Below are 21448 nucleotides of genomic sequence, written 5' to 3'. Positions count from 1 at the left end.
TACAATCACACCAGCGACTGATAATTCAAACAGCAGCAAGCCGGTCCTCTGCCTTCGAGAGGCCACGGCATTTATTCATGAAGTAGCGAAATCAAAGACGTACACGGCAACGATGAACCCCATTCGCCTAGATTGAGAAGATGAAAAGACAGGGCGATGTTCTCCTGCTACCTCAAGCCGCATTCGCTGCCTATGGCCTTGATCGTGACGCGGCACGGCTGAGTTGACAGTGAAAGCACTCAAGAAGACACCAAAGGCGCAGAAGATCCAGGAGAAGAAAAGGATACCGCGCAATTGACTAATTTCCAAGAACATGACAAGCGAGTTCAATTGAGCAAGTGCCCTCGGTTGACAGCAAAAGCAAAGAATGTAACCACAGGAAATGTAGAAAACGACAGAGCAAAGCAAATAACAACACCAGAGATACACGAGAGGATCCCAAAGTTTCCGAAAGAACAAGACAAACCGGCTACACAAACACCAGTCTCATGACGTTCAACATGCTCCATTCCCTCAATTCCGTTGCGGCCCAAAGTCCGCCTCCACAACCTTACCCTTTTTCCCTTTAACTGTAAACTCCGCCAGCAATGCGATATGATCACTTGGAAAATGATAATTGGGGAATCCGGGCACCCTCTGTAGATAGTCCTTGTCCACCTCTCCGAGTAACGCCGAAACATGAAGTGAATTTGAAGAATACCAGATATAATCAAGGATATCTTTGAAGTCTGGCGTGTAGTTCGTGAAGGGAAGTTCGCCAATAGCTCCATATGCGGACTTCAGCTTGAAGGGATGCGTCATACCGACTTTGCTGAGATTGCCGTAAAGACGCTTCTCCAAATCCGGGTGCTCCTCGTCGAGCCGACCGTGCGCAATCAGATTGTATGCTGCGGATCCCGGAGACGAGTTCAAATCTCCACACATCAGGAGAGGGATCTGATCGCCACTAGCATACTGCATGGATGGCGCCGGTTCCTCCAGAGGTGGCGTTTCTGATTGTCCCTCCTCTTTGGAGAATCGGAAAGCCGCCTTGTCGGTGCACGGAGGCCATTTGGCATATGTCTCCGACAATTTGGTGAGTTCTTCCATCAGAATAGCCGTCTGAATCAGTTTCACATCCTTGAACGCTGGATCCCAGTAGAGGTGGGCATTCACGACAATGAACCGCGAACCGGTCTGCCTGTTTTCAAGGAATACGACAACTGCAATATGATCCTTCTGCCAGAGTCGGTTATAGATGTCGTCTTGACCTTTTGCATCTGGGCGCCGCACGGCTGTCTGGCCAAAATTGATCAGCTGTTTGTCGAGAAGGATGAACTTGCTGGCCTTGAAGAAGGTGGCACATCCATCCACGCATTTGGCGTCCTCCTCCTGCATGCCCATAGCCCTTCCTCGTGGCCAGTAAACACCCTTGTAATCATTGTAAGCCAGCTGTTCCCGGAAATATTCATTATAGCTTCCTTGGTCGATTTCCTGAAGACAAATGATATCCGAATCGTGAGACCTGAGCTCGTTTAGGATGAGCTCCCTTCTAAACTCCCAGGAAAGAACGCGAGCTGGAGCGTAGCCGTAGTGTGACTGAGTCGCGGAGGAATCACAGAGTGTGTTGTATGACAAGACAGTAACTTTGTCAGTACGATGGTTCGAGGAGCTGGCGGTTTCGTCGAGGACAATCCAGTCCCGGTCCGGGGGTGGGAGGTGAACTGCCATCAGTGTCAGTGGATTTGCGCAAGAAAGAATGAATAAAAAGGATCTGCAATTCTACTAACCTGGCATCTCTTCCTTGAGATATTTGATCAAAGCCTTGGTACCCTCTTTCATGATGTGAGACTTCAAGACATCATTCAGTGGGTTGCCCTCAACGCCGAGTGTTTCCAGCCTGTAGAGGTAGCCCATCTCGTAAGGAAGTGTGCGGATATTGTTGTCGAACAGGTAGAGCTTCTTCAGATTCGTGAGCATGCCGATCTCCTCTGGAAGCTCGGTGAGGTCGTTGCCTGACAGGTCCAAGTGATTTAATTTCCGAAGCTGCCCGATGGTCGGTGGGAGGGCCTTCAGCTTGTTATGATTCAGGTACAATTTCTCCAGGAAGACATAGTTGAACAGAGACGTGGACAGCGCGCGCAGTCCCTGTCCGCCGAAATCCAAGGCGTGCCAACCTTGCCGTGAAGATGCCTTGGCCTTGACCACCCCGTTCTGCCCGTCAGGGACTTGTTCTTGTGTCTCCGGTTGGCTAGGGGCAATCTGGATGCCCTTGGCTTGTTGCGCGACAGATCGGGCATGGTAGTGGGGCGAGCTGGCCTGCCGTGATTCCGCGGCCAACTGAAGTTGTTGCTGCCAGTGCTCATTCATCGATTCGTCAATATCTTCGTCAACATTAGTGTGAGCCCCATTTTGGATGTGGCTTGGGGTAAAGTGGGGAGTCGCGGAAGCCAATGCCCCGCTCGAGAAGTTGTGTTGGTGGTTGATGTTGTGTGAAGCTTGATTGTGGTGCGTGTGGTGATGAGGTTGCTGCGTATGGTGCGGGTGATGACTCTGCGACTGAAACTTGGGGATCTGCATGCCAAACCGCTGATGGGCTTGGCCGCCATTCATCATGACATGCTGTCCTTGATGAGTTTGGCTGTACATGTTGAATGGATTGAGAGCCGCGGCCTGGCTGAGAGGAGGAGATCGGGAAGGTGAGGGAGTATCGTGATTGAACTTCAGTCTTCCAGTGGGTGAATTCGTCCCGTTTCGTGCGATATGTCGTTGGTGAGAGTGCTGTTGTGGTTGCGTTTGAAAGAAGAACTGCCCGGCCCCAGGCTGCTGGAACCTGTAGGTACCATCTGCCATTTAACGTGGCAGATGAAACCGTGAGCGGGTTGCTTGAAGCGAGATTGTGAAGATGCTCCGAGTCGACGACGCAGGGCTGAGAGTAGCACAGAGAGAGAAAGGAGGAGTCGAGAATCGAATAATGCGGTCTCTCCTTCTCTTCAACATGGGGCCCTGAAGCGGAACCACCCCCTAGATAGTTCTTCCGAAGTATTGACTGCAGCGGAATTCACCACGAACAGCCTCCTTCCTGTCTCTAGTATTCGCTAATCTGCCGACCGAGCAAGCGATTGTCAAACGATAGGGGCGGGAGAGCGGGCGGGCGAGCGAGTCACAAGCGCTGAGGGAGGAGGTCCCGGGCAATGAGCCTGTACCAGATGGCTATCAAGGCTCCAAAGTGTGAATGGACCAAGGAGATCAAAAAATGCGAACAAGTATCCTTATCGATTGATGAAGTAGAAGCATCAAGGGTCTGGTCGAGATGGCAGTCTTGTCGCCTTGATGCTGCGAAGTGGTTTGCATCGAAGGCGGGAGTCGTACGGTCACGTGATGTCATGCCCGAGAACATGATTCGCCAACAATGACAGGGCCAAGACCAACCCAACACGCCAAATCTCCAGCTTTCCCCTCGACACTTGGCTTCAGATCTTTGAAATAAGATTGCATCAGCGCCTATATTGATTTGTTCATGGATGTTTTCAGGTCGTCAAAGCAGTTGAGTCGCACATATGGCTTACTGAGATGAAAGCGATGAACCGAGGCTGGTTCCGCATCGAAGACTCCGGACTTGTTATACACTACTCCATGTCCTCGATTATTGTTCAGTATGCTGGCGAACACCTTCTGGAAGGCGGAAATGTCACTGTCATCCTAGAAGACTTGCTTATCAATACAAGGAATAATCTGACAATTCAGCCTCATTCTACAAGCATATATGCTGTACGATGTTGTAAACATCCTACTATACCTTAGCCTCTTCTGTGTTTGCAGTACACCTTCGTGAGCTGCTTAAAGCGCTTTATACTCGATCGACCTTGCTTGGTTTTACCTTTTGCTTGGGACAGGGGCCTCAGTGCACCGACATCAACCATCGAGAACAGAGGCCGATCTACTATGCTCAGACGCCGCCACAAGTCCGGCTTCACCGTAGTACTCTCTGACCACGGATGTACTTGTCTCGTCTTCAGTGTCGCGTGAACAAGAGACCAACTGTACTATGTGCTAGCTGCACAGGTCATAAGTTTCCTATTATCCGAATTTGCTTTGCAGAAATGGAGATACGGTCGGACTTTTGCCAGTTGTGAATCCTTCAGCTGCGCATGGATGGGTGTACGAGACAAACTGTACTCAAGGGCTGCAGCTGATATCAAGTCCAGAAATGGGACGCCATAATTTGACTGGATGACCAAATATGATGGATAAGACACCGTGCAGATGGCGTAGTCAGCTGTTGGATCAATGTATCAGTGACAGAAAAGACAGACAATTATTGCACATATTTGACGACATGTCCATTGTTAGCTTAGCATCGAAATCAAGGGATAGCAGAAACTATCACGATTAAGAAGACGAGGACAATCCGAGTGGTCACTCGTCAGTCGGCCATGTTGATCGCCTACAGTATGCCAAGATAAGTCAAGAATTGGAGAAGCATTCTTCATTCGCAATGTCTGCCTCGAGATAGGGGATCGTAACCCCAGTATATGGTAATCCTCCGCTGATCTTTCGAACAGCTTTCTATTTCATCCTTCTGTTCTAAGCCCTTCAAGCTACGGAGTAGATACCCGTAGATGCTACCAATCTGTCTGAGCACCTAGGTACTGGTGCTGGCGACTAGTGTACTCAGTACACACTGTGACCTGTGCAGGCACGTGTACTTATTGCAACGGACCGCCACCCGAGGGTTCCATCTGCAAGAGCCCGTCCGGAGCCCGCCCGGAGCCTGTTCGCCGTTTTCAGCACTGTTGGATAGATACATCGGATAGAGGTGTCAGATTTTGCACCCATCTATCTCCGGATGATACTTCCTTCTGCACCAAGATGCAAGTAAGCTACAAGCACCCATCTTATCACATGAAAATTATAAGACGTTGGACTATTGTACTTCTTTCGTATTTGTCTCTCCTGGACTTTCCTCAGGCACAACGCGGTGACCATCGAGATTTCCAATAAGAACTAATATCCTGAACTAGAGCCCACTAGTGTGACTAGACTCATGTAGCCTGTACCGTACCTACGTTAGCCTGCCCGGGAACACAGACCAAGGCATGTCCTGGTTGGGCTGGGTGTCCGTTACAGTTGGCAATCTGCATTACCAATTTCCGTCTTGGGTGAGAGGTCGGTTGTATGTTTTGAATAACATTGTTATTATTACAAGGGGGAGAACTTGTTTACTTGAAAATCTCTACCTCTTAGTTCAACGGCCACTCATCATCGAGTTCCCGTTCGGACGATCTCTCCTTATGGGATAGATTGGATAGGTAGTATTACCTGTTTGAGAGCGTAGTCCACCAGACTGGGTAGTACAATGTAGTATCAATCATGAGATGATCAACTATTGCCGTTCCGTTGTTTCATTTTGTGTGACATGGTCGGTGCTCCTGCATCTGCATTCAACACAGTATTTGTGTAGTAGTTTGTACTAGTGCGAAGGATGTACTTTTACTAGCAGTCCCTGCAGAGTATCTCTGCAGACTATCTATCTATTTATCTACAGCCTCCATCGTCTGGAGTCTGGATATGTAACCGAAACAGAAACTCAAAAACGAAGGCAATGAGAGATAAGAAGAGCCCCTGATCAAATTGATGGGCGTGGGCCAACGGGAATATCTGATTCTAGCCAACAGAGTAGAGTACGTAGGGGTCAGGCTTGGAATTCCGCCACACACGGAGTATCGCTTTTTTCTCCGTTCAAGACAAGGACCGGGTAAAATGAGAGTGATGACGGTGGCATCCTAGTTTAACATCAACAATAATGGTCGGAATGATTGTTCTTGATTGTGTCTTGGATTGTCTTGAAATCATGCTCATATCTGGGACTGTTCTGTGTAGTCTTCCCGTTGAGTGGTAACTACGGAGGAGTAATTTAAACGACATTATAGTTTCTCCTTTTAGTCTTTAGACTCCCGACAACCGATGAGAGGCCCAGTCTCCCAGACCTAGGCAAGGAAATCTTAGGCACTTTTGTCGGAGTCATCCCAGTGGAGCTCGACTGCCGGTTTTAGGGTCGTGGACCGGACGGAGACTTGAGGCGCAATTTTGCGATGGTCTTTGCCCCCCTCCTTCTCTTCATGTCTTCTGGTCCCATGGATCAATCTCTCTTTCTCCGCAGCCCAGACCTGCTTCAATTAACTTACCTGAACTCTCGTATCTTGCGTTGCCCCTCCTGTCTCGTCTCCTTCTGCGACGCTTGATCCTTTGTCCGTTCCTACTGTCTCGAACCACCTCCTGTTACAATGGTATAACCACTTCGCTCAATTCTCCCTCTACAGTATATTTCGAAGGGGGCCGGAATGCATATAGCTCATCGCAAAATTTCGTCATTTCCTCGACTGGTGAAGAAAAAATAGAGCTTCCAGATCGGAAATATGGATATGATGCCAAATACTTTCACCCCCGTGGCCTCCGGGTCCGACCTTCATTCCACCCTGAGTTCGACTGGTCATACCTGGGCAGGCACTTCGACATCCTCCCTCTCGTCCTATAACGACTACACTTCCTACCCCCTCATCCGTCAAGGTGATCGCACCTATCTCAGAGACCCCGAAAATCTATACCCTTTGCCATGCGACCTGCCAGAAATTCACCGCCAGACATTGCGCTCCCTTATGCTCATTCGGGTCTTCGGAGGCCCTTTTTGTACGCCATCGCTAAATGAGCAGCCCCCCAAAAGGGTTCTCGAGATCGCATGTGGGTCGGGGTTATGGTCCAGTATGTGTCATGACTATTTCAGCCGTCGCGGCCATCGCAACATCGCCTTTCACGGCATCGACCTCGTCTCAGTGGCCCCCGATTTGCGCAAGAAAGGTGTGAACTGGCATTTCAAGCGGCATGACCTACGCAAGCCTCGCCTGCCTTACCCGGACGATTACTTTGACTTCGTGTTCATCAAAGACGCGGGAATGTGTCCGTCTAGTCCAGCACAGCAGGCGTCTGGTCTCAGCGAACCATTGCGTGTTCTCAAATCTGGAGGAATTCTTGAAGTATGGGATTCTGACTGGGTATTTCGGTCACTGCTTCCGAATCCGGCCCCAGCTCGCAAATTAGCCTCAAGAGAGCAGGAAGTCGCGGACACCACCGCGACGTATACCTTTTCACCAGCCACACCCTTCACCGGAGCTCAGAACAAGTTTCTCCAGGATTATAATTCGTGGGTCGAGAAAGCCTTTGATCGGCGAAAACTCACTGCTATACCGTGTGCCACCATTGGGCTGTCTTTCAATGCTGAAGTCGACATCCTTGAAAAGGTGGACAGCCGTCGCATCGCCATTCCATTGGGTGAATTAAGATGGGAACGTGAAGGAGGTCGCCCACGCAAGCAATTGACCGCGGAACAGATGTCAATCCGACGAACTGCACTTCTGACTGTTATTCAGATGATCGAAGGCATGGAGCCAATGCTCATGGAAGCTAGCGGGAAAAGCAGGGACGAGTGGGACAGATGGTGGACCGCCATGATAAATGACTTGTTTCAGAAAGGAGGTCTCGCGAGCGGAGAGTGTCTGGAAGTGAGTGCTTGGTGGGGTCGAAAAAGGTAGACCCTGCTTGACCAATCTTCCGGTGGAGTCATAAGATAAAGAGGCTTCGGTGTTTTGGATGCCAAAAAAGTCCATCGACAATTGCTCACGATCCTAATTGGTGATACCCCCAAGTTTATTCTGTGTTTTCATTTTGTTATATTTCCAAGAACCTTCACCCAAAGTTTCAGGCAGCGCCACTGTATTTATTTATTTTCATACCGCTGTTTCAGCGTGCGGTACCGCTTCAGATAATACCTGGTCTGCTCATCAGCATCATGTCTTGAGGTTGGGTGTGCGGATGCATGATATGAACGATCTCCTCATGATAAACGGTGGTCCAACAGTGACTATCCTAGAATATATGTAATAATTATGTTCTTTTGAATCCATCCTGCTCGGAGTCGGTGTAGAGTGGTTTGTGGAAAGGTAGGCTCTCGGAGTTGGTGGGTTTGGGGTGTGGGAGGGGGACGTAGAATCTGCGTTCTTACATAGCTTCGATCTCTGATACGCAGAGAATTAGCAGTTGGAACTCCAACACCAGGGAACCCCAAATTTCCGAGGCGATGACTTCAATCATACCTTTTTTGACAAACTGTGCCCTTGCTATCCCTGTCCGAATCTTTTCTTCGTCGGTCAGATGAGCTTGGCCGGAGAACGCTTTATGTAGCCTTTGTCTGAAATAATCATATCCAAGAGGGTATTCTCGCCCGAGGTAGAGGAGTTCTGCAGTATCTGAATTAGTTTCGAACGAGATGAACACATATAGTCATTTGATGAAGGGCATTCCGGTTCCGTGTCGAAATAGCAGATAGATGAGACACAGGACGCGGAACAAATACCTTTGTAAATATTGATGACTTGCCGACGGAGCTCTGGATTCGTCATTGTATTGTGTCGACTCAAAGACAAGGAGGGTCAGCGTCGGGGTGGGATGGCTGCAAGGCGTTGTCGGGATGTTGTTGTTTCTGCGGCCGGGAGGTGTCGGTGACGTCGTTTGGCGGGTGGCCTGCTATATTAGGTGTGGATTAGGGACTACCTAGCATACAGCCTCGGCTGGATTTCCTTGAAGTCAATCTGTTTAGCTTTATGAGTAATAATTATTAGTAGAAAGCTCGCGCCTCGAGGATATATTTTTCTTACTTATACCTATTGTTGGGGGATTGTCCTAGAGATGTTGCGGAATATTTATAGCTGATGCGGTGCGGAGAAGCTTATTATGGAAAGAAGTAACAGTGCTGCTCTTCAAATTGAACTTCCTAGGCCACCTTTATGATCTGTATCACAGATGCTACTCAGGAATAGTACTCATCTACTTCCCTGGATGATAGTTCATTAGCCCATTGACCCGGCAATCACATCAGGATAATATCATCGACTGCGGCATTTGCGAAGGTGGAGAGTGGGGAGAGCCCGGGGTTAGCCGTCTGCCCCATTGCTCCTTTGGTCCCTTTGAGTGTCAGTGGGAACTAGACCAGCAACAATCCTAGACCCTCTCCTATCCCTGTTGTGCATATTCCAGCTGAACGATGATCGCAATCCAAACCCTCAAAAAACAGCGCCTCACGGCAATCACGTCTCAAGTCCCAAGTTGCTATCCCCGGTTCTTCTCCACATCGCCCATCTCCCAGGATGCTCACACCTCGGCTTCGAAGCATTCGAAGCAACCCCCATCCAAACTCCACTCCATTGATCCGCGATGGCTTACCATGATCAAAAGACGAATTGGAAAATGTATGATGTTCGGCCTGAAGCCGCCACAAGTCGAGGAAGCAGGGAACATACTTCAGCGCATTGCGCGGGATTGGCGCGAGCTGATCGCCGGCAGTGAGGGCTATCTGACAGATGAACAGAGGAGGGGTTTATATTGGCAGACGGTAGCTTGGGGAGAAATGGTAGGCCCAGTGGAAGCAAGACCCTTGTGATGGAACTATGCTGACGGGGGACGTTCTGCGCTGGCAACAGGATAGCATGGTGAGTGTCCGATTCCCCTGTTGTTTATACTGAGATAAACTGACCATTGTCCAGGGTATGTGGGCTCTCCCCATTTACAATTGCGATAGCTGCAGATGTAGTTGAGCCTCGTACAATGCCATCCAGGACACGTCAATAACGTCACATACCTCCGATACGCCGAGACCGCACGGGTATACTTCATTCGCAATATCGCCGTACATATAGACCCAGCACACAGGAAGGAATGGATGAATCTGGTTAGCCCAAAAGGACTTGGCGTCATTGTCCGGAGTCTCAAAATCGACTACAAATTTGTACGTGACATATCTCTTTTCCCTCTGATTCTTTGCTGACGAGTGCACGTGCTGCTGCAGCCCATGACGTACCCCGACAAGGTCACTGTCTACCATAAACTAGTCCACGACCCGTCAGCTCAGCAATCCCAATACGCGTTCGACCTTCAGGCTATGATTCTATCCGAAGCGCGTCAGCGACCTGCCGCCCGCGTGCACGAGGATATTGTCGTGTACGATTACAAGCAGAACAAGAAGACTACCCTGCCGCCATTTGTCGAGGCGCAATTTCAGACCATGTGGGATCTCCAAGAGCGAGCCAGGAAACACTGGCAGCAGCAGATCCTTGATATTGAGACGCAAGTCCGGAAATTGGAGGTGGAAAGCTGGGACCGGGAGGATGCTGTCGAGGATATGGGTTCTGCGAAGAAATGAAAGCTTTAGCTCTAAGGTGAGGTGGCTCGCTCAACGTCTTTATTCTTATATGTTTTAGAGGGTGTAGAATTCAGTCCTGAAGCAGGACAGCCATAGAGAGGCAATGAAGAGTGACAGAAAGCATGAAATGTCTTCTTCCACGTAACCTTTTGCCCCTGTGTGTTGCCGTTTGCCGTGCATTGTCGTGTTTCTCGAAATTATGCATGGGATTTTCCACTGGTGCCTAAGGTTTTAACTGGTAGAGGTGTGCAATCATGGGATGCTTGTTATCATTGCCATACAGGCCAAACCAATACAGCGCGGGGTGAGCACTGATACTGTATGATGTACATGCATCAGCACAAGCTTAACAGATGCAATTCAGAGCGAAAAAGGCAACCCGACGCTTGTGCCGCTGCATTGACTTACGCATTGAGCTCTACGGTTCAGGCTGTTGCCTTCGTTGATAAGGCTCGATTTCGACGAGCACTTAGTAAACAACTATGGGAGCTGCAATGATGTTGACAGTCCCCGTATATATAGGTACAATGGGTACCGAGCCATAAAATGTTGTACCAGGGAAGGGTATGGCGCCCTACACAATTGTCGTCTCCGCTGAACCATCATCATTGTACATCCAGGTCCGTGGATTTTACCTGGGTTGATTTAAGTCACGAACAAAACCTTAGTATCATATGACACTGGACGAACCCGGCGCCGGGGCATTTCCGACAAAATACCCAGAATAAGTTTGGCCCGATTATCCTCTTTAGGGTAAAAGCTGTCGATCATTCATCGTTATTCCCAGTTTCTTCTAGTTAATCCAATCAAGACCGGCTTAAGGAAGATTGATTGACAATCAAGAATCAACAGTCATGTAGGCAATACGCTGAGTGCAAAAGATCTTCATCTACCTCTCTACTTGTTTGGCTATCATGCACCGAGCCATACTAAGGCCTTAAGATATTTATGACAAACGGTCAACTCAACCACAGGTGTCAAGAGCTATTGCTTGAGTCTGGTGAACGAATCTCTGCTATTCCAATCGTTGACCACCAGATCAGACGTTGTGCCCTTTGTAGCTGTCGAACTGGGAAAGTCGACCCCGCTCAAAAAGCGGAGGATTTGATCGTCGGATGATCGACCTGCTTTGAATGATTTTGAGCACAGCATACGACTTGTGCATGGCGGCAGGAGATAGCTTGACAGAGAAGCGAATATTTGTATGGCCAGTTTTTGCGTCAGTGAGGGGTAACTGGAAAGTAAGCAGTAGGTCATGTACCATGGGCCATGACATTGTCGACCTATCAAGGGAGCAATCTCATTGCGATAGATGCCGGACACGTAGTCTGCTAAGAGCAGTGAAAGATGAGTGCAATAAGGCCGAATCATTCCCGTCAAACTCAGACATAGTGGACGCATGTATATCAGCTGGTCAGTATCTTGGCCACACAAGTACCGTAGTGCCAGAGGACTTGGTGAATCCATTATAGGTCATTCTGAAACGATTTGGTATCGATCAGACGAAGCTCGTCTTGGACGGATTCTAGACCCTGAATATCTATGTGTTTTTGAGGTTGATTATAGAAATATTACGGGAGTGTTGAAACTTGCAGGAGTTTATCGGATAACCGCCAAGCTAGAAGAAGCTTACCCCGTTACCGTCGTAATCATTTTGAAACAAGCGTTATGCAGCACGGAGTAAAATAGGCAGATCTGTTTATGTAGATTGACTTGTCATAACACAGCCACAATATGAACAAATGAGAGTAATGAGAATATGTCAGTTTGAAATAGTGCCATTTTGGCCCAAATTCATTCCTTCTGCAGGAGTACGACAAGACATACTCCGTACCGGCAATCGACTCCATCTCTGGTTGAAGATCCCAAAAATAACAAACCTCGGCAGCCAACCGGAATGAAACGCTGCCTTGGTTTGCTCTTCCATCAGCCCATCTGGTCAGGTGATACTGTAATCTATAATCCGGCCGCCTGGGATCTGCTGTACTGTATTGCGTATTTCCAACATTACACGCCAACTGGTGAAGCAAGTGCCATATGACTGATGCCTCAGGCCGCAGACCTTTACCCTTCTGGTGCTTAGTAGACGCGGAAGCCTTACTGCCTTTGGGCTGAGGGTCCTTTTTCTCTCCCAAAGTTCCAGTAGCAAATCTGGCTGAGTGGCTTACATTGGCTCAATCGTCTTCTCTTTTCTTTCTTTTTCTGGTCCGGTTCTGACGATCAGTTCCAACCTTCCTGTGAACTAGACTCCTACGGTAAAAAGGGTAGACTAGATTTCCTACGAGGCTTCTCTCTCTCTCTCTCTCTTCCCGCCTCGTTTCGTCTATCCAGATTCCGAGAAAACCAAACCAAAAAAACCTCCGTTCTTTTCCCTTCCTCTTTCCCTTACCATTCTCTCCAAACCCGCCCCTCCCGCCACGCTATCTCAGCCCTCAGTTTCTCATCCTCCTTCTCTACGGTCTTGTCTTGTCTTGTCTTTTCCTTTTTCCTATTCATTTACCATTAGTCTCCTCTACCGCCTTTGCGAGACCCCTCTTGTCGTTCCTTTCCATCCCGCTCCCGCACATATTGCCAACCTGATATATCGCCATTCTTCCTTCCTGCTCGCCCTTCCAAGTCGTCCTTCCTTCATTTTCCTCTTTCCTTCAAAATTGTCTACGTCTTCACTCACCTGCCTGGTCCAAGTCCTTGGCTTTAATCTGCCAAGCTGACTCGGACCTGGGTGTTAGGCTCCTCTGTCGATGCCACGTTCATCGGCTACGGCTAGGAAGAGTCATAGCAATCGGCATGAGAATGGCAGCGCAAATACAGGGAAAAAAGTGGCCAAACAGAAATCCAATGGACATCTAAACGGTAATCTCAACGGCGGCTCCGCGTCCAGTTCTCTTTCCTCCTCTCAAGTCGATTTGCCGTCGTCTCGCTCTTCCAGCGATCCGGTCATCCCCACAACGACCGCAACATCGACCAAGCTCAACGGAACGCCGGATAGCTCCAAGGGTGATTGCAATGCGCCTGATCATTTGAACGGATACGCCAAGGGCAATACCGACATGTCGTATGTGCAGAACAATGGTGTCGCCTCGCAGACCGGTGGCGATGTTGCAGGACCGGCTTCGCGTCGTACTGAGAAGTCGGCGACCGGTAACAAGAGGTCGCCTTCGAATGCCTCTATTAACCCTCTCCAACTCGCGTCGACCATTCTCAAATCGTGCCCCATGTACGACACGATCGCGATCTTGATCTTTCTGCTCCAACTTCCGCCCATGGTTCTCACTCTGGTTCAGTTTTTGTTCGCCTCTTTGACCTTCTTGCCTCCTAGTGGTGCGTCGGCCGGTTCCTTGACGTCCAATTTCGACATCTTTCAAGGCCCTGCCGGAACTCCTTCCCTCGGTACAATGATTGCGATGGATGGATTCTGTCTACTCATATGGGGCTTGTTCATGTGGACCTGGGCGCAGAATTTCGCGCTGGACTTGGCCCACGTTCAAGTTGCCATCACCCTGGGTGGAGGAGGATTTGGAAAAAACGGGGGGGTGAACACCCTCTGTGTTGGTATAGTTTTGATAATGCACCTTGTACGGAGCAAAGGTATACAGGATTTTGTTATAGGTCATCTTCTTTCCTCGAACATCATCAGTCCCGATATGTTGTCGCAATATTCGCATCTTTTGCCTACTGAGTTTCGACGCACTGAACCACAGACGTCGCCGAGCTGGCTTCGGAGTCTACTCGCAGTTCATATACTGGCCCAAGCCGGCACCGCCATGGCGAGACGGTCAATGGCGAAGAACAGAACGCCTAATCCTCCTCGTACAGGCAAGCGCATCGATACGGAAGCGTCCGCCGGCTCGCAGACACAAATCGACTCTGCCTTCGAGTCAGGGGCCAGTGTTTCGTCATATATCGGTGCTGATGGGCAAATTGTCACTCCGGCAGCGCACAAGGATGGTAGGGATCGATTACTTTCGGCGAAGAAACGCAGGAGACAGGCAAATCAGGTGCGGAGTCGTCAACCGTTTTGGGCGGCACTGGCAAGCACAAAGATAACCGTCATGAGAGAGTATGAACACTCTAGGGCTTTGTCGAAGACGGCTCGCGGTCTTCCCATGACCGAGGATGATCTTCAAGGACTTTCCCTGGACGATGGACTTGTATGGATTACGGAAATCGACAGTTCAACGATAAAATTCGCGGCTGGTGATTTTTCTTCGGCGGATGATTCGAGCGGTTCGGGAGCCTGCGAAGCTGGATGTCTGGGGAGCGAGGATATGGAACCGTTCTACGTGTGCGTGAATGGAGCTCTTTGGGCCACCGCTACAATATGCAAAGTGCACGATGCACCGAAAGGATCAAGTATGGTACATTGGCGGGGCGAGATTTCTGGTCTGGCCCCCAATTGTGCTTACACTTGCTCGTTTGTGCGGAGCGATACCGATGAGGAGATATGTGTCATTAGTGTCAAAACTCCTGCGACCAATGATGCAGAACAAGGTAAGAACGGCCTTTTGTGGATCTTTCACACATTGGAAAATTTTATTAACTCTTCAAAGCAGCAGTCTCTTCGGTATCAACCCCACCGCAGCCGTCGTATCGTCCTTCATCCCCAACGACTACGCTGAAGAACTCTATTGTCAACGCCGAAGCCAAGTTGAATGAGAAGCGGTCTCGGCTCAGAAAGGCCAAGAACGATCACAAGCTTGTCATTTCCAAAATCAGGAAGGAGCTTGACAATTACAACCATCGTCTACACAGCGGAACAGATGAAAACAGGCAGAAACAACGCTCGCTGCAACTGGAAAGGAACATTCGGCAAACGGAAGAGGCCACTGCCTTGCTTGAGGATCAGCTTGACAACCTGGAGAATGTCCCCGACGAAGAACTTCGAAAGTGGTCGGACCAGAAAGCTAAATACGAACACGAGCTGGGTCTGCTCAATTCGGCAAAGGAGGAACTCGCCTCTGCTCGGTCCGCTGTTGCCCGTGAAGTCTCCTCATTGGAAACTGAGTTGAGCTCTGCGATCCAGAGGCGGGAGCGTCTTCAAAGCCGCCGTACTAGGATCAACGAACAATATGAGAGGATTGTCTCTGCTAATGCGCAAGGGCTCAATGAGCGCGAGCGTCGCGCAGCAGAACAATTTGCCCGAGAGCAGGACCAAGCAAAACTCGAAGCGACTTTCAACGAGCAGTTTGCCAGTATTGGGCAGTCTGTGCAAGAGTACCAGTTACGCGCGCAACAAATCTGGCAACAATGTGACGCTATCGAGCAAGCCATCCAGCAGCAACACCAGCAGATGCTCTTGGATCCTGGTCCGTTGACCCCCGAGGGTAATCTGCCCGGGACGAACCCGTTCTCCGAGTCTGCCTTGCCACTGGGCGCATTGACATCGACTGCTCCGAGCAACAGATCACTGCTAGGGCTCAGCTTCCCGCCTTTGAAGTCCAGTCCCCTTCAGACCGCGTCTTCTCCGGTTGGTGCGTCATCTTCTCACCCCACGAGTCCAGTGCAGCAGCCGTCGTACCTCAACTTCCCGACCTCCCCCCTCGTCAATGCAAGCTCTCACCTCGATTCGGACTTTGTCTATCGTGACCGATCTTTCTCGAACCGGTCTGCCCGAAGCAGCCTTTATGGCTCTGACTTCATGGACTCGAGTCGTCGTCAGCCTTTCCAGCTCGACTTGTCTGAGCTGCTTGCTGACAAGAGAAGCCCGGGATCCGATAGCAATACCGCTCTGAATTCGGGCTTGAGACCTGTTTCCAGCCCTTTTCAACGGGCGGGTAGCCGTGGAAGCGGTAGCGGAAGCAATGGAAGTGGTGGAAGTGGTAGCGGAAGCGGCAGTCCTAGCTCTGTGTACGGTAAAACCAACTAGGACATGGGCTGGTTCAAGAGACTTTAGCGGAGTCTTCTGTGCGGATCCCAGGAATACTCCTGGTTGCGTGTGTTCGGTCTCCAATTTCTGCTTGCGTTATTCTCTCGGAGTGACGTGGTGCTTGATGTCGAGGGGATTCTTAGTTCTCTCCGACTTCTAGTGCTCCGCTCAATTCCCGTCGCCTGAGAACTCGATCCTGCGTCCTTCATCCTGTGTAGATTTCTTGGATAAAATGAATTAAAAAGCCTACCATTTGCCCTCACTTGATCGTTCTAAAATGCCCAATATCAATCTGTCGTAGAGGATCTGCGTATCGGAAGTCGGCAGTGAGTGATATGCTAGCGTAAACTCGGTTACAAATCCAACGCTACAGATCCGTCAACCTGCAAAGGTGTGAAAGGAAGATAATCTGTACATTTCTTTCCGCGTCTTTTCGATAGGTGGCTCCTTTTCCCTCTTACGTATAAGGGGAATTCTATGTACAAAATGGCCAAAAATCTGTATATGCGGTGCAAATCTTGAATAACACACCGCCCTCTTGATAGATTGGATTCACCTGTCAGCCGACAGCAGGAAGCAATTATATGGGATCGGGCAGAATCATGGGTCCCAGTTGAAACCCATACTCTAGGTTTCAGTAGTTATATTTCATGGCCCATTCCCCAGAATTTGGTATTGGCATATATCAGGCATAAATCCTTTGCAGAGCCGGACGTTACTGACGTCTCCGCCTCTGATTCAGGAAGATGCCTGAAGAGCGGTTGCACGACGGTCCCAACGATGATTGTGTGGTCGTAGACCTCCACACACTGTGGATTGAGCTGACACTCGAACACAAACGGGAAGTCCTCGACGCTCTCCTCGGTGTTTGTCTGGCTGATGGCTCTCCGTCGCAGGATGGGGAGCGGTCTCGTAACGGACCCGTCGGCAGAAACATGCTGCGCGAATTCAAAGTCTCCCTTTCCACTTAGGAGTGCCAGATTGTGGTTTCCCCTGGAGAAATCCCGGGCCAGGGCTGCGGTTGCTGGGGTGGGGGCTAGGAGATGGACGAGGAACCGGCCTGAGGACTGGAGGGCGGTTAGGGTCTCTGATGGGCGGCGCACGTTGAACGAGATGACGGGCAAGGGATGGAGGGTAACCGTGTTGAAGGAGGAGACGGTCATGCCGCGGAAAGCTTTCTCGATGGGGCCCTGCGGATCTGTGGCTGTGATGATGGCGACGGGGTAGGGTACACGGCGCATGAGCAGGCGGACTTGGTCGGTCAACGAAAGCGCAGGGCGGGCTGATGCCGGCTTCTTGGGTTCACTGCTAGCTTGCGAAGCTGGAGCTGAAGTCCCGTATTGTTTGCGAGGCCATGGTTGCTGAGGTGCTCCGCACCGGACGGGGAAGTTGGACAGTCGGTTAGGTAGAGCGAGTATAGATTGTTGTTCTGATCATATTTAGTTAGACAATGAACTGCAAGGAATTAGTGCAAATCTTCCATACCGACTTTGATATTTATAGCCGACAGTACGGATAGCGAATATGGCAGCTTCATCCCGCCGATGGGAGAGCGGATGAAGCTCTCGACGAGTGGAGCTCAGGGCGAATGCACGAGGGAACGATCAGAGAAAAGACCATAAAGTCTCTTAAGACTCATCCTGAAAGCCCAGCAAATCCTTCGATAACCTTCAATTGATAGCCATCATCACTTCGGCAGCAGATCATATCCACCCAGAAACCTCCGCGGCCGCGGGACGACGAGAAAAAGAGCGGAGGTTTACTGCTTACATAACCCCAGATCCGTGAACAATCCGCGAAATTTCTCGGCCAAAACCCATCGACCGATAACCATCGCAACAGTGCTCGTGCTACCCAATTCAACTCAGAACCAGGAATTCAACTATCCTCACGCTACATCCCTGGGTTCTCTATCAGCGAACACAAATGTCAATCCACATCCCCCTCCGCCGCAGCGCGGTCACTACCGCCAGAGTCCAGACATCCACCACCTATATCTGCTCGCAATGTCGACATGCCACACTACTCCGGCGCCCCAAGCGCCCCTACACCTTCACGCAGCTCATCACCCTCTCCGACGGCAGCACCTTCACACACCGCACGACGTCCCCGACACCCGTCTACCGCTCGACCCGAGACACGCGCAACTCGCTGCTCTGGAACCCCTCGTCCAGCAAGCTGATGAACGTCGAGGAGGACGAAGCCGGTCGACTCGCTGCCTTCAGAGCCAAGTTTGGTCGGAGCTGGGATGCGAATACGCCTGTTGAAGGAGAGACGGATACCAAGGTCGCCGCTAAGGGCAAGGAGGCGGCTGATGCTGATGCGGCTGCTGCTGCTGAGGCCGCGCTGGCAGAGGAGGAAGACGACAATTTGCTTGACCTGATTAGTTCGTTTGGACAGGAGATGGAGCAGGAACCTCCGAAGAAGAAGAAATAGGTTGATCTTTTTGGGGCGGAGGCTAGGGGGATTTGAGTGTATGATACGCAGGGAAGGGCGGATGGCTTCAACGCAATCTTCATCTGGGATTTATGATTCGTTGACGGAGGAGGGCCACCTTTGATGTTGTATGGAGAGATTTCTTTATGTTCTTTCTGGCTCCACTGATTGTTTTACTCATATTGTCGGTTTTATGGCCTGTGTACATGTACATCATACCATCTGAAGGGATTTCAGCATACCATTTGAATTGGACCTTGAACATGTCATTTCTATCAAGGCCCGAAGGAGTCGGATATAGTTTACACGGCAGGCAACAGAGTGAAGACCCGACAGAAACATTAGAAAGGATCGGGTACAGATAAAGCATCAATCATACTACGCTTCGAACGGTATCTGGGTTGCGTGTTCAGCGCGAGTAGAACAAGTGAGTACGGTAAGGGTACTGGCGGCTCGCCAGCAAAGCAATACGTAGATCCGGATCAAACTAGGCCAAAGAATCGCAATTCAGTTATACATGGCGAGAAAAGGTCAGGAGCTAGCCCAGGCTGAGCTACGCCGTCTCCTCCGCAGCGACCGGGGCTGTACCGCTGGCTTCGTCTGTAGCCTGTTGCGCAGGAGCATTGGTTGCAACAGGAGGAGGCGCAAAGAAGGGGATACCCTCTTCACCAGCATCCAACTGCAAAAGGAACGTCTCCCACAGCTCGATCAACTGCGAGGCTCATCAGTGAATCTGATCAGAAGCTTGACTAGCTAGGTAGAACTCACCTCCTTCTGTGCTTCCACTGCACTTTCCAGGAATGTCTCGACGCCAGACTTGAAATCTTCCACTTTTTCTTTCTCAAATCTCTGCAATTCATTACGCATCAAACGGCCCATGTCGTCGAATAAGAGCCTGGCCTGGTGCACTTTTCTTTCCGCGTCCGCCACATCGGCGTTGGCTTGATTGAGGCGATCCTGCTGCGTCTTTCCTTGTCTGAGCAGCTTCTCCTGGGTATGCTTCCGTTTCTGCAGCTCTGACTCCGCCGCGTGCCAGCTATGGAAGGCTTTTTGTCGCTGAGAGAAAGCAGTCTTGACGCTCCCGATGATGCGAAGGTACTCATCGATGGTGATTCCTAGTGTCAGAACATCCTGCTGTGCTTGGCGCTCATAAAGTTCCTTGATGCGCAACTGCAGTTCTGAAAGTCCGTCCAATGGACTGGAAAGGGCGGGAGACAACTCGACAGCCGCCAAAGCGTGAAGAGAAGACGAAAAATCGCCAGCCGCTTCTGCCAATCCCTTGCGCTGCGCGACCACGACATCAATCGCCTTCAGCAAAGCTTTGAGCTGATTCTCCAGCGCGTCCATGTATATCTTCCTATCGTGGAACCACTATTCGACTCGAGTTAGCTTAATGACGTGACTGTATGCAAACCACAAGGGACTCACATCATCGTGTTCTACGAACTTTCCACCCCCACCTACGCTAATTCCAAAGGAGCTGAACATTCCTTTGTTTTGACCTAGATCCGGTTCCCTGTTCTCCTTGTTCTTGACATCCATATTAAACGATTCACTTTCCAGGAATATCTTCAAATCCGCATCATGTTGCAGGATAGGATGTGCCGCAATCTTGTTGAGCATGCGCTCAAGTGCAGCCCTTCTAGACTCGACAAAGTTCGTGTCAAAACGGCCAACAGCTTGCTTTTCAGGCGGGGGAGGCACAACAACACCGGGGTTGTTATTGTGCATGGAATTGTAGAGCCATAAGAAATCGCGGTATCTGCGGCTGACGGTAAACTCCGGTTGTCGGTACGCCTTTGATGTTGTCTGTACTGCGTATCAGTGCCTTGCGTCCCATGCATGAATGGAAATGTAGAGAGGGGAGGTTACCTTCGTTCGAACTTGGTACACGATGTGGCTACTTGTCAAATCTCCCACCTTGTGCGGATCACCCACTGTGATTTCGAATGTCGGCTTGGCAGCCTCTTCAATGCTGACACTGGGCTGAGATTGCCTCTTCGCCCCGTCCGCGTCTGCTGGGGGCTGTACAGGGGGCGGTCCCCTGAAGCCCGCACCATCCTCTTCCAGATGTACCGAGTCTCCCAACCCACCAGCACTAGATGTTTGCGATGTAGATGATGTCGGACGAGCACCGCGACCTGCAAAAGGCTCCTTCTGGGGCGGTGTCGGTGCTTGCTCGTTGACGGGAGCGAGACTGTCGGTGGGCTTGTCTCCGAGCGGGCCCAGCGGATCTACGGTGTCATCCACGGCCTCCAGCTTGGTGGCCTGCGCGCTGATTTTGCGAGCACCTCGTGGGTTTCGTCGAACAGGTGAACGGGTAGCGCTTGGGCTGACTGGTTGCGTTGATCGGTCCGGTGCTACTGAAGCGATGAGCTCATGTCTCAGGACGGCAAGAGGAGTGCGCGGTATGCAATACCGCGGGTGACCATACCGACTTCTTCAGTTTCCGCTCTCTGTGTACCATGACTTGACTGCGAGGGCACATCTATGCTTACAATCAGAGAGGGCAATTTGGAGTTGAGTGGTGACACTGTGCTGCCTGCTTACCGCCCCACGGGGAGTCTCCAGCGTCCAGATCCATGATAGCAGTATGGTTTAAAAGCAATGGGTGCTAATATTTCAGAGACGATAAGACTAACAGTCTGTATGGAAAAACTCGAAATGAGGACAAGATCCAGAGCCGATGAGGGGTTATCGTTTGCAGTTGACAGCTGGGGATTGTATGTAGAAGTCGAACGGATGATCCGCGCGGTCGTCCTGCGACTAAGTCCCAGCCTGGTTCCCCGCCAAGGCTTCCCTAGGTGGGTTGCATTGGAAGCTACTGTTGAGCTTTGATGCCATTATTTCTCGACGAGAAATGATTGATACTTATGGAGCTCGCATTACCCTAATTGATCGGAGCCTGGCTTGAA

General features: G+C 50.4%; 8 protein-coding genes across 8 annotated transcripts, besides 1 other annotated feature; 4 read left to right on the top strand and 4 right to left on the bottom strand.

Annotated features, from left to right (window-relative positions):
- Positions 1 to 513: 513 nt before the first annotated feature.
- Positions 514 to 2832, bottom strand: NFIA_103570 (CCR4-Not complex 3'-5'-exoribonuclease subunit Ccr4; the record flags this gene model as incomplete). Its single annotated transcript, XM_001266765.1, has 2 exons — positions 514 to 1703; positions 1770 to 2832. 2 exons carry the CDS (start codon positions 2830 to 2832, stop codon positions 514 to 516), a joined length of 2253 nt encoding a protein of 750 aa, XP_001266766.1.
- A 3566-nt stretch (positions 2833 to 6398) lies between these two features.
- Positions 6399 to 7568, top strand: NFIA_103560 (class I SAM-dependent methyltransferase; the record flags this gene model as incomplete). The annotated part of the gene is made up of 1 exon (XM_001266764.1): positions 6399 to 7568. One exon carries the CDS (start codon positions 6399 to 6401, stop codon positions 7566 to 7568), a length of 1170 nt encoding a protein of 389 aa, XP_001266765.1.
- Positions 7569 to 7763: 195 nt separating this feature from the next.
- NFIA_103550 (electron transfer flavoprotein regulatory factor 1) lies at positions 7764 to 8435 on the bottom strand (the record flags this gene model as incomplete). The annotated part of the gene is made up of 3 exons (XM_001266763.1): positions 7764 to 7813; positions 8130 to 8282; positions 8390 to 8435. The coding sequence occupies 3 exons, from the start codon at positions 8433 to 8435 to the stop codon at positions 7764 to 7766; spliced, it is 249 nt and encodes an 82-aa protein (XP_001266764.1).
- Positions 8436 to 9076: 641 nt separating this feature from the next.
- Positions 9077 to 10231, top strand: NFIA_103540 (thioesterase family protein; the record flags this gene model as incomplete). The annotated part of the gene is made up of 3 exons (XM_001266762.1): positions 9077 to 9442; positions 9623 to 9817; positions 9878 to 10231. 3 exons carry the CDS (start codon positions 9077 to 9079, stop codon positions 10229 to 10231), a joined length of 915 nt encoding a protein of 304 aa, XP_001266763.1.
- Positions 10232 to 12689: 2458 nt separating this feature from the next.
- Positions 12690 to 12709: a microsatellite.
- A 263-nt stretch (positions 12710 to 12972) lies between these two features.
- On the top strand, positions 12973 to 16097 carry NFIA_103530 (putative ubiquitination network signaling protein; the record flags this gene model as incomplete). The annotated part of the gene is made up of 2 exons (XM_001266761.1): positions 12973 to 14722; positions 14788 to 16097. The coding sequence occupies 2 exons, from the start codon at positions 12973 to 12975 to the stop codon at positions 16095 to 16097; spliced, it is 3060 nt and encodes a 1019-aa protein (XP_001266762.1).
- A 641-nt stretch (positions 16098 to 16738) lies between these two features.
- Positions 16739 to 17634, bottom strand: NFIA_103520 (flavin reductase family protein; the record flags this gene model as incomplete). Its single annotated transcript, XM_001266760.1, has 2 exons — positions 16739 to 17526; positions 17583 to 17634. 2 exons carry the CDS (start codon positions 17632 to 17634, stop codon positions 16739 to 16741), a joined length of 840 nt encoding a protein of 279 aa, XP_001266761.1.
- Positions 17635 to 18023: 389 nt separating this feature from the next.
- On the top strand, positions 18024 to 18533 carry NFIA_103510 (mitochondrial 54S ribosomal protein bL31m; the record flags this gene model as incomplete). The annotated part of the gene is made up of 1 exon (XM_001266759.1): positions 18024 to 18533. One exon carries the CDS (start codon positions 18024 to 18026, stop codon positions 18531 to 18533), a length of 510 nt encoding a protein of 169 aa, XP_001266760.1.
- Positions 18534 to 19086: 553 nt separating this feature from the next.
- NFIA_103500 (sorting nexin 1) lies at positions 19087 to 21021 on the bottom strand (the record flags this gene model as incomplete). The annotated part of the gene is made up of 5 exons (XM_001266758.1): positions 19087 to 19245; positions 19302 to 19904; positions 19962 to 20342; positions 20406 to 20801; positions 20968 to 21021. The coding sequence occupies 5 exons, from the start codon at positions 21019 to 21021 to the stop codon at positions 19087 to 19089; spliced, it is 1593 nt and encodes a 530-aa protein (XP_001266759.1).
- Positions 21022 to 21448: the final 427 nt, after the last annotated feature.

The sequence above is a fragment of the Aspergillus fischeri genome, genomic scaffold (assembly GCF_000149645.3).
Source record: "Aspergillus fischeri NRRL 181 1099437636245 genomic scaffold, whole genome shotgun sequence".
In the NCBI taxonomy this organism is placed as follows: domain Eukaryota; kingdom Fungi; phylum Ascomycota; class Eurotiomycetes; order Eurotiales; family Aspergillaceae; genus Aspergillus; species Aspergillus fischeri.
This window is presented reverse-complemented; position numbering and strand designations above follow the sequence as displayed.